Raw genomic sequence first — 11101 nt, forward strand, 5'->3', positions numbered from 1 at the left:
AAATGTAATAAAATACATTTAGTATGTAAAAAGGTAACATATTTATTAAAGAAGAGAATGTGAACATATAAAAATAGAACATGTAAATACAAATACCACAAAAATGAATAGATTAATATGAATAAATAAATAAATATTTTATAACATGAGGTTCAGCTACAGGGTACCAGTTACATTTCCTCTAATTCTGAAAATAGTTGAACATAGATATGCTTAATATTACTGATAAAAATATGCCAAATAGGATTCAAAATTTTATAGCTGAAGCAAAAAATAACAGTTTTGGAAATGACTGAACAATTAAGAGTCTGAGTGAGGACATTCGTCACTGAGAATCAGGTTCCTTCTCACTTCCTGAGTTTTCTTATGAGCTCGTTGATGAAGAGAAAGTGCCTCCTGATTTCCACTCTGACCATCTCCCAGGCACAGTCACTGTATTTCTTCTCTTTCAGGTAGAGATGGAGTCCCCGGAAGTACCTCTTCACGGCCAGTGTAGGGCCCACAGTTCCCAGGGCAGATCCTTCCTCTCCCGTCTCCTGCTCCAAACAGGTGTCCAGGTCTTCCAGCTGCCGATGGAGTCCAGTGCAGAGGTTGTCCAGGAGGGTCGTGTTCCAGGCAGCAGAGGAGCGCTCTGTGTGGAAGAGGTCGAAGATCTGCTGGAGCATCTCGTAGAGGACAGAGATGGCCTGGGCCTTCTGGAACTGGCTGCCATCCAGCTTCTCCTGGGGGAATTTGAAGTCACTCCTGTACTTCAGACAGGAAAGAAGAGAGATTGTCTTCATTTGGTCCAGAGCTGTGAAGGTCTCCTGATTTCTCAAGTCAAGGCTCTGAGGCAGGTAGCAGCTAGTGGAGGAGATGGGGCTGGAGAAGATCATCACCAATGCCATCAGTGAAGAGACTGAAAAAGCCATTGGTAAGATCCAAGAAGACGCTCTTCTGGTTGAGATGGGAGATTGTGAGCTTTGGTCTAGCTTCTCTGAGCATCTTCTGTCTGTGTGCCTCTTAAATATTGAGCACAAGAGTTTTCATTTTCTGAATTTTCCCCAGATCTTTGTACTTCCCCATTTTGGACTTTCCTTTCTCTTCAAGAGCCTGGAAAGTTGTCATTACTTTCAACTCTTTCTGTATTCTTACAATTGAAGTGAAATTTATTCAATAAAAGATTAGAAGTCCGAATTCAAGGGAATGCTTATCCTCTTAGCAAAAACCAACTTTGAACTAATGATAGAACTATCTGGATTTTTCTTCCTGATGTTCAGAACGACTTCTAAGGAGGCTCTGCTAGGCTTCTTTTTTAAATCTTCTTTCTGTCCCCCTCTCGATGTCCTTCTTGGAAGTGTTGATCAGTTGTGAAAGATACCTCATCTTTAGATACATAGATCTCACTTTATTCTCTGCTGCAAAACATTCAGTTTATCAAATTTGGTTGTATTTACTCTACTTAATTGATAAAGTACTGAATATTTATTATGTGCCAATCATTATACAGAGCTCAGGCTGTACCAAGATGATTATACCTCCAGTTCTGCCCTCAAGAAGAGTAAAGTGCAACCACTACAACCGTCCAGGTATTCAAGCAGTTAGAATGTCTCTTTGCTGCTCTGTGGCAGCCTCTTTGTCCTAGCCGAGGCCATTGTCCTAGCTCTGTCAAAGTAATAATTAAGCAACCCATTTTTTTCTTTGCTATTTTTACATAATTGTTTTAAAATTCTTACATCGACTTTTGTATTTGTCTTTTCACTTTATAAAAGTTATCCTAATGCTCCTGCAATCTTTTGTATTTCCACTTTGAGGTTTATTGCAAAAAAAGGAAGAGAAAATGTAAGGGAAAAGAAGAGATAACATATTTCCTGTATGATTTTCAAGACTCACAACTTTCCTCTCTCTTTTAACATTCCTAGAAAGTAAAAGTAAGCAGTTAAGAAAAAAGAATGTACAAGGGAAATTGGAAAGTAAACACTGAAAATGAAAAAAAGAAATGACATCTTCTCTATCTAAACCACAAAATGTCACCTAACTACACAAGTCAGGGATTCAGAGCTCTACAGAGTAATAGGTTTCAAACCAGCCCGTGTGAGACTGTTGCAGCTACAGACAGGTCCAGAGGAGAGCAGCTGGCTCTTCAAGGCAGGGTCTTACCTAAAGGGCTAGTTTTCAGCTTTGCTAAATCAGGGAATCTAGTCATTTATTTATTTATTTATGTGTCTGTTTTCTTTTTACACAATCCACAGAGATGATCAGATTCCAAGGATTTAATCATACCAACTCACACTCAAAAGAGACTGGCTTACATACTGGATGGCCATTTTATTAATGTGTAGGGGGTCAGCTGTTACCTGAAGGCTTTAGTCATGTGGACAGGGCACTCCCTGTCACGTGAACACAGGCTACAGTTCACATAAGAGATGAGATTATAAATAAAAATCTTTATTAGTGAGCTGAGAATTCAAGAAAGGCAAGCAGATTGTTTTAGAGAAACTACCAACCAGTTCCTATAGTTGGATGGTTAGTTTTCTCGATTGTGGGAACAGCTAACAGATGTCGAGTGCTTGTTTTGTCCAGGCATCATTGTAGGTACGTTACGTCATCCAATCTTCACAACAACCCAATGAAATAGATATGATTGTCATTTCCATATAACAGAGGAGAAAGCTAAGGTGCCCAAAATCACACAGCCAGTGCTGGCTGGAGCCGTGACATGGCCCCAGACCTAGCCCCAGAGTCCACATCCTAGCCACTAGATTGCGCTGTCTCCTCCAACAATGTTCTTCTTGTCTTAGATAAACACTTAGCAAGTTCTCACTCTCCAATTTCCATTTGTCTTCATCACCCAAAAGCACCATTCGCTGATTCCAGACACATTACAATACAAGTGAAGGGGCTATAGCGCCCTTTTCACTTGCTAAGTTCCAGTCCTGCCTTTCACATGACCTGTTTTGTTGAGCTCTACTGTTTCTTTGAAACTTCCTATTCTCGTCTGAGATATTTGCGGAAATTATCCAGGAGGTTAAAGCATCCACTTAAAATTTATTCTTACTGTCTTTGTTTGTAGAAGGCTACCATTTTCTGAAACAGTCCCCCCAAATTTTAGGTCTACTCCCTCATTGGAACATGTAGTCATTTTTGTAGTCGCTGTGGGACAGAGAGCCCTCCGTGTGCCTCCTCTGTGACAGACACCTTGCTGGACACTCGAGATATGGCACTACTGTCCTCAGGGAGCTTACAGTCTGTTAGGGCAGTCAGATGTTAAACAAATAATTAGATGGATTACGTAATTATAGGCATACAGAGTGTAGCTAAAGGAGAACGCTTCAGGTTAATGAGGAGAAACGTGGAGACAGAACAGTATAGCGCTTAATACCACTTACGGAATAAATCGAGGCTTTCAGCAAGTTAAGCAATCACTGAGATTTCGGTTTCCTCATTTGCAAAATGTAAATAATTATAGTAATTATCTCATAGGGAAGCTGTGAAGATTAAGTGAAACAATGTCTGTAAAACACTTTGCTGAGAGCCTATATAATTAAAGATTGCGGCCATTACTATTATTAAAAATAATCTGTGTATTACAGATTCAATGAAGACACGTGATGATTAACTTTGAATGCAGCCCTATTATCCCTGAGTATGTGGTAGGATAGCACCTGTCAATGAATATCTAAAGAGATGAGATTATCTGCGTCACTGCATAATGACTGAGGCAGAGTTTTTACTGGGGAAGGTTGTATTTGGTAGAGAACAGAGAGAATCACACACAGGCAAACTTGACCCTTTTACGGAAACCAGCACCTAGCAAAGTGCCTGGCAGACCATAAGTGCACCATAATTTATTTTTAACAAATCTTATCTGCGAAAGAATGTCTTCATGAGTTTAAGACCAACTCAGAGGATATCTTTAAGATACATATACAGTTGAAATTTTTTAAAGAAGGACGAAAAGTGTAAATAAGGAAAAAAATCAGAAAAAAGAAGAAAAATCTCCTCTTTTATAAGCACTTTTATATTTCCTGTTGACCTGGAAAAGCCACCATTTACTGTATGCATGTTTCTTCCTTCTCTGACTTAATTTAGGCTTTTCTCCCCAAGAACTTTCTAGGAGGTATGGAAACTATGTTATAATACTGTGTAGGTATTGCATTGGCACCTGTGGTTTGGAGTCCCCCGTCTAGGCACTCATGTCAATAAGTGCACATTTTTAATTGACTTGGTAAAAAAAAAGTAGAAAGGGAAAGGAAAGGACAAAAAATGGAAAAACCCAGAAAATGAAAGTTTCTATACTCACTATTTAAAAGGTACTGGTTACCCAAAGTCCTCAGAACTTGCTGCGACTTCCCCTTCAGGTGTTCTTGCAGAATCCTCCGGCTTCCCAATGGCCCTCCCAGTCTCTGTGCTGCTGGCCCTGGTGATGCTGTGCTCCAGCCCTGCCTGCCCTCTGGGCTGTGACCTGCCTCTGAGCCACGGCAATCAGGAAGCCTTCACACTTTTGAGTCAAATGGAGAGAATCTCCATTCGGTCGTGTCTGAAGGACAGGGCTGACTTCAGATTTCCGCAGATGCTTGTGGACGGGCACCAGCTTGAGAAGACGCAAGCCGCAGCTGTCGTGCACGAGACGCTCCAGCAGATCTTCCACCTCTTCAGCACCAGCGGCTCTCCTGCGGCTTGGGATGACACCCTCCTGGACCAATTCCTCGTTGGACTTTATCAGCAGCTGGATGACCTGGAGACATGTTTGGGGAAGGAGACGAAGGTGCAACAGTCACCCCTGGGAAGTGAGAACTCCAGGCTGGCTGTGAAGAGGTACTTCCACAGAATCAGTCTGTATCTGAAAAAGAAAGAGTACAGCGGCTGCGCCTGGGAGGTGGTCAGGGTGGAAATCAGAAGGTGCTTCCTCTTCATGAACAAGCTCACAGGAAAGCTCTCGAAATAAAGAAGACACTGAGTCTGAAAACAGTTCATCTGGTCAACTAAATGGCTATCTTCTAAGACTCAAAGTGCAATCTTCATCGCTATTTTTTTTTTTTAAAGATTTTATTTATTTATTTTCCCCCCAAAGCCCCAGTAGATAGTTGTATGTCATAGTTGCACAGCCTTCTAGTTGCTGTATGTGGGACGCGGCCTCAGCGTGGCCAGAGAAGCGGTGTGTCGGTGCGCACCCGGGATCTGAACCGGGGCTGCCAGCATCGGAGAGTGCACACTTAACCACTAAGCCACGGGGCCGGCCCCTTCATCCCTATTTTTATGCCAGATGAAAAATAAGTAACAGCAAATGTATGGGATTATCATAAAATTATATTGTGTTGTAAGTTACAAGAAGTTGTTTAGAACAGAGAAATGCACAATCCATTTGCTTTAGCTGAAAAATCTTTTGTAAATTTATTTATTTAAATTATTTGAAATATGCTAGTCATAATATTTAAATATTTATTGTTCATAACACTTGTTTAGTATTATATTTTGTCCACAACTGCTGTTCATTTTTAATTTATGGGAAATAAAAGCAATTTTTAAAAACCAATTTTGCTTGCACACACTTTTTGAATAAAAACCTCACCCTAAGCCTGATCCCACTAAGTAACCTAAGCAAGGTTCCTGAGTGAAGAGGGAATAGGTGGAGCCCAGCACGGGTCACAGCACAGTGGACATCTTGAGGAGGGATTGAATACGATTCCCTAAGACATAGCTGAGAGGTGGAAGGGAGATCTGAGGACAAAAGCCCAGGGCATGGACACCATTACCCGCTCGGGGCTTCCAACAACTGGAGATGCTTCAGGGTGAGGGAACCACCTAAACCAAGAGAAGTCAATCTAGACATGTGGACACTGGAGAGTCTTGGAGAAGGCTGAAAAAGGGAGGGTGAGTAAGTTTTCGACACTTAACCAGTCCTGATGTCTCATTTCTTATTCTTGTATTCTAAATATTTCAATCACAGAATTGTAGCAAGTATCCCTCTAATCAAAATTAATTTAATCATAATGCACATTGAAATGCCCTTTTAATTTTCAAGATGGCTCCATGTTTATTATTTTATTTGACTCTCAAAACTCCCCTCTGCCAATTAGTTGTATTATTCTTTTATCATCAATATTTTTATTCACGTAACAAATATTATTTGCGCTCCTAAATTGTACTATATACTAGGTGTGATGCTAGGTGCTAGAGTACAAAGTTGAATAAGATTTTACCTTGTACTCAAGTTGTTCATAGTCTTCTAGACAGCTGGCCTAAGGAGAAGAAAAGTCAGGTTAGCAAGTGGTATATCTCTGAAAAATAAAGAGAATGGACACACTAGCACCTCTCAGACTCAGAATCATTAGTATTCAATATGAAAAGGGATTCTGATTAGTGTATGGAAGAATTTTGCATCAAATCCTGATTAGATGGGAGAAGATACCAGGAAGCAAACGACCAATCACCAGACTGCGAGGAGATATCAAAGACTGCAAGGGCAGGGGTCAGTAACTGCTAATACAGGTGACTGATGGTGACCACCCCATAAAAGTGAAGGATACGTGACATCCAAATTGGCAAGGAAGAAATAAAACTCTCTATTCACAAATGACATGATCTTATTCTATAAAATTCTAAAGATTCCACACACACAAAACTATTAGAGCTAATAAACGAATTCAGCAAAGTTGCAAGATACAAGATCAACATGCAAAAATTAGTTTGTGTTTCTATAAACTAGCAATGAACAATCCAAAAAAGGAAATTAAGAAAAAATATTCCTTTAACAGTAACATCAAAAAGAATCAAATTCTTAGGAATAAGTTTAACTAAGGAGGTACAAGATATAACTGAAAACTAGAAAACATTGCTATAATAAATTAAAGAATACTGTATTAGCCAGCTCAAGCAGCCATAACCAGATATCACAGACTGGGAGGAATAAACAAGAGAAATTATTTTCTCACAGTTCTGAGAGCTAGAAGTTCAAGAGCAAGGTGTGATTAGGGTTGAATTCTGCTGAGGCCTCTCTTCCTGGCAGGTAGAGAGCCACCTTCTTGCTGTGTCTTCACACAGGTTTCCCTCTGTGAACACAGAGAGAGAGAGACCTCTGGTGTCTCTCCTCTTCTTCTAAGGACACCAGACCTATCAGATTCGGGCCCCATCTCATTTACCCTTAATTACTTCCTCAAAGACCCTGTCTCCAAATAAGTCACTTTAGGGATTAGGGCTTCAATATACAAAGTTTGGGGTAACACAATTCAGTCTATAACAAAGACTTAAATAAATGACAGGACATCCCATATTTATGAATTGAAAGATTTAAGATTATTTAGAAGGCAGTACTGCCCAAAACAATCTACAGATTCAATGCAATCCCTCACTAAATCCTAATGGCCAATTTTGCAGAAATGGAAAAGCCAATCCTAAAATTCATGTGGAATTGCAAGGGACTCCAATAGCCAAAACAATCTTAAAAAATAAGAGCAAAGTTGGAAGGTACACATTCCTGATTCCAAAACATACTACAAACTACAGTTATCCAAACAGTATGATACTGGCATAAAGGTAGACAAATAGAATGTAATGGAATAGAATTGAGAATCCAGAAATAAACCTACACATCTATGGTCAATTGATTTTTGACAAGTGTACCAAGACCGTTCAATGGGGGAAAGACAATTTGTTCTGGGACAATTGGATATTCACATTGCAAAAAAATGAAGCTGGATCCCAACCTCATACCATAAAGAAAAAAATCCAAAATGGATCAAAGGTCTAAATGTAAAAGCTAAGTCTACAAAACTCTTAGAAGAAAACATACAGATAAATCTCCATGTCCTTGGATTTGCCTATTGATTCTCAGATAATACCCTGAAAGCATAAGCAAGAAAAGAAAAACAATAGATACATTGGACTTCAACAAAATTAAAAGTTTTTGTGGATCAAAGGACATTACCAAGAAAGAGAAAAGGCAATCTGCAGAATGGAAGAAATACTTGCAAATAATATATCTAATAAAGGTCTAGTATGCAGAGTATGTAAAGAACTCTTACAACTCAACAATAAAAAGGTAAACAAGTTACCTAAAAAATGGACAAAAGACTTGAATAGATGTTCAAGATGGGCCCCTGAAGATACAGAAATGGCCAACAAAGCCATGAAAATGTGCTCAATATCATTAATCATTAGGGACTTGCAAATAAAAACTATAATTAGATAGCACCTCACACCCAATAAGATGGTTGTAATCAAATAAATGGAAAATAACTCCAAGTGCTGGTGAGGATATAGAGGAATTGGAACCCTCATACATTGTTGGTGAGAATATAACATGTTTGAGCTTCTGTGGAAAACAGTTTGGTTGTTCCTCAGAAAGTTAAGCCTAAAATTACCATATGATCCAGAATGGTATGGATCATATGGTAATTTTTTGTGGTATATAAATTTTTGTGGTATGAAAATATTCACTTCTAGGTTATATACCACAAAAGAATTGAAAATAAATATTCAAACAAATACTTGTATTTAACTGTTCTCAACAGCAGAATTCACAATAGCCAAAAAGTAGAAACAATCCTAATGTCCATTCATGGATGAATGGATAAACAAATGGTGGTATATCCATACAATGGAATATTATTCAGCCATAAAAACGAATAAAGTACTGGTGCACGCTGCAATGGGAATGGACCTTGAAAACATTATGCAAAGTGATGGAAGCCAGACACAAAAGGTCACTAATTGTATGATTCTATTTATATGAAACATCCAAAATAGGTAAATCCGTAGAGCCAGGAGGCAGACTGTGGTTGCCAGGGGCTGGGGGTGATGCGGGAATGCAGAGTGACAACTGCTTAATGTGTATGAAGTTTCCGTTTGGAGTGATAAAAAAGTTCTGCAACTAGATAGTGGTGATGGTTGCACAACACTGTGCAAGTACTAAATACCACGGAATTGTACACCTTCAAATGGTTAGTTGATGTAGATGATCTTTTATTACTCTAATCATTTCCCATGTTCATGTCTTCCCAAAAGATTTTAAGTTCCTTAAGGGCAAGGAAATGCCAGATCCTTTTCACCCAAGTCACCTAGTTCAGACCTTTAAGCAGAGGAACATTTAAATGATTGCTGAGTAATTGGTCCTTTTGAGTAATTATCATGACTTCCCCTTTCATAACATCTAATCCTGTTTGCAGCGCAGTGCTCGGAGGTCTTGAAGATTGTTACTAGACATGAAAATTTAAATCTATGTATTCAGTAGTTGTCTTCACATAGTAATTAGTGTTTTTATGAATACTCCATTATTTTTAATTTTCTGCAGCATGCTAATCTTGTCTTCTCCTTTGGACATAGGTTTCTTGCAAACAGGAACACTTCTTAGCCTCTTCCATGGTCTACTGCAGGTCCTTGGGCAAGTTGCATGAACTTTCTGTGGCTCAATTTTCACAGCTGTATTATGGGGTTAATAATAATACTTAACCTTATATAGACTTATGAGGTAACGAGTGATGGGTGCAAAATGTCTGGCACATAGGAATCACTCAGATGTGAGATATTTGTTACTGTTGTTGTTGTTATTAACTGTGCACATAGTAGTTACTCAATAAATTATTATTCACCTCTGAGTTTGCTGTAGTAACTATATGAAGAAATTCAGATGCCTTGATCTTTGGTTAATGCCTCTACATTTAGGGAGCTAGGGAGAAAGAACTGGTCAAAAATACAGAGAACGTGAGTGGCAACCTACAATGTCTCAAAAGCCAAAGGACAAGACTTTGGAGGGACAAAAGGGTGTTAAAAGTCTTCCATAGATAACAAGAACAACAAAAGACCCCAACCTCATTAAAAAATGGGCAAAGAACTTGAACAGACATGTGTCCAAGGAAGATATACAAATGGCTAACAAGGACATGAAAAGATACTCAACATCACTCATCTTTAGGGAAATGCAAATCAAAACCACAGTGAGATACCACCTCACACTCATTAGGGTGGCTACTATCAAAAAAAAAAAATATTTACAAGGATGTGGAGAAATTGGAACACTTGTGCTCTGGTGGTGAAAATGTAAAATAGTGTGGCCACAATGGAAAAATTTTGAAAGTTCCTCAAAAAATTAAAAATAGAATTACCAGATGATCCAGTAATTACACTTTCGAGTATACATCCAAAAAAGTGAAAGCATGGTCTAGAAGAGATATTTCTGCACTCGTGTTCAGAGTGGCATTATTCACAATAGCAAAAAAGTAGAAGCAACTCAAGTGTCCATTGATAGATGAATGGGTAAATAAAATGTGGTCTATCCATACAATGGAATATTATTCAGCTCTAAAAAGGAAGGAAATCTGACACATGCTACAGCATGGATAAACCTTGAGGACATTATGCTAAATGAAATAAGCCAGTCACAAAAAGACAAATACTGTTTGATTTCACTTATATGAGGTACCTAGAGTAGTTAAATTCATAGATACAGAAAGTGGAATGGTGGTTGCCATGGGCTTGGGGGAGAGGAGCATGAGGAGTTGTTGTTTAATGGGTATAGAGTTTCAGTTTTGCAAGACGAAAACAGTTCTGGAGATTGGATGTACAACAATGTGAATATACTAAACACTATTGAATTATACACTTAAAAAAATGGTTAAGATGGGAAATTTTATGCATGTACATTTTGTCACAAATAAATAAAAAAAAAAATTTAAGTCTTGCATAGACACCCAAGAATCATATCATTGTGGGTAAGGGCATGGAACTTGTTCAGAGTCTGAACCAATGTTTAAATTCTGGCTTCCCACTGATTCACTGTATGACCCTGGGAAATACACTTAACCTCTTTGAGCAGCCTCAGTTTCCTTCTCTATAAAATGGCAATAATAATACCCTCCTTGCAGGATCTTTGATTTGGTTAAATGAGATAAGGTATGCAGTATAGAACAATACTTGGCCCCTAAAATGGATTATTATGGTTCTTATTAAAACTGAGAGAAGTCTATTAAATTCTTCAGTCGGTCCTTGGTGATCATGAAGAGGGTAATGTCAGTAAGGAGTTAGTGGTAGACTGAGTCTTCTTTAGTAGTGAGAAAAATGAAGACAGTACTAAGGAAGTTGCTTCATCTCAGATAAATACAAGAACAACATCTAACCAAGGGCC

At 38.6% G+C, this 11101-nt stretch overlaps 2 protein-coding genes across 2 annotated transcripts; one reads left to right on the forward strand and one right to left on the reverse strand.

Annotated features, from left to right (window-relative positions):
- Nucleotides 1-347: 347 nt before the first annotated feature.
- Nucleotides 348-1156, reverse strand: LOC131419807 (interferon omega-1-like). The gene has a single exon (XM_058565338.1). It carries the CDS (start codon nucleotides 909-911, stop codon nucleotides 348-350), a length of 564 nt encoding a protein of 187 aa, XP_058421321.1. The 5' UTR covers nucleotides 912-1156.
- Nucleotides 1157-4369: 3213 nt separating this feature from the next.
- LOC131419808 (interferon alpha-2-like) lies at nucleotides 4370-4927 on the forward strand. Its single transcript, XM_058565339.1, has one exon. The coding sequence runs from the start codon at nucleotides 4370-4372 to the stop codon at nucleotides 4925-4927; it is 558 nt and encodes a 185-aa protein (XP_058421322.1).
- Nucleotides 4928-11101: the final 6174 nt, after the last annotated feature.

The sequence above is a fragment of the Diceros bicornis genome, chromosome 22, assembly GCF_020826845.1.
Source record: "Diceros bicornis minor isolate mBicDic1 chromosome 22, mDicBic1.mat.cur, whole genome shotgun sequence".
In the NCBI taxonomy this organism is placed as follows: domain Eukaryota; kingdom Metazoa; phylum Chordata; class Mammalia; order Perissodactyla; family Rhinocerotidae; genus Diceros; species Diceros bicornis.

Bases quoted from the DNA above. Each gene is read 5' to 3' on its own strand.
- LOC131419807 (XM_058565338.1), bottom strand. From the start codon at position 911: ATGGCTTTTTCAGTCTCTTCACTGATGGCATTGGTGATGATCTTCTCC.
- LOC131419808 (XM_058565339.1), top strand. From the start codon at position 4,370: ATGGCCCTCCCAGTCTCTGTGCTGCTGGCCCTGGTGATGCTGTGCTCC.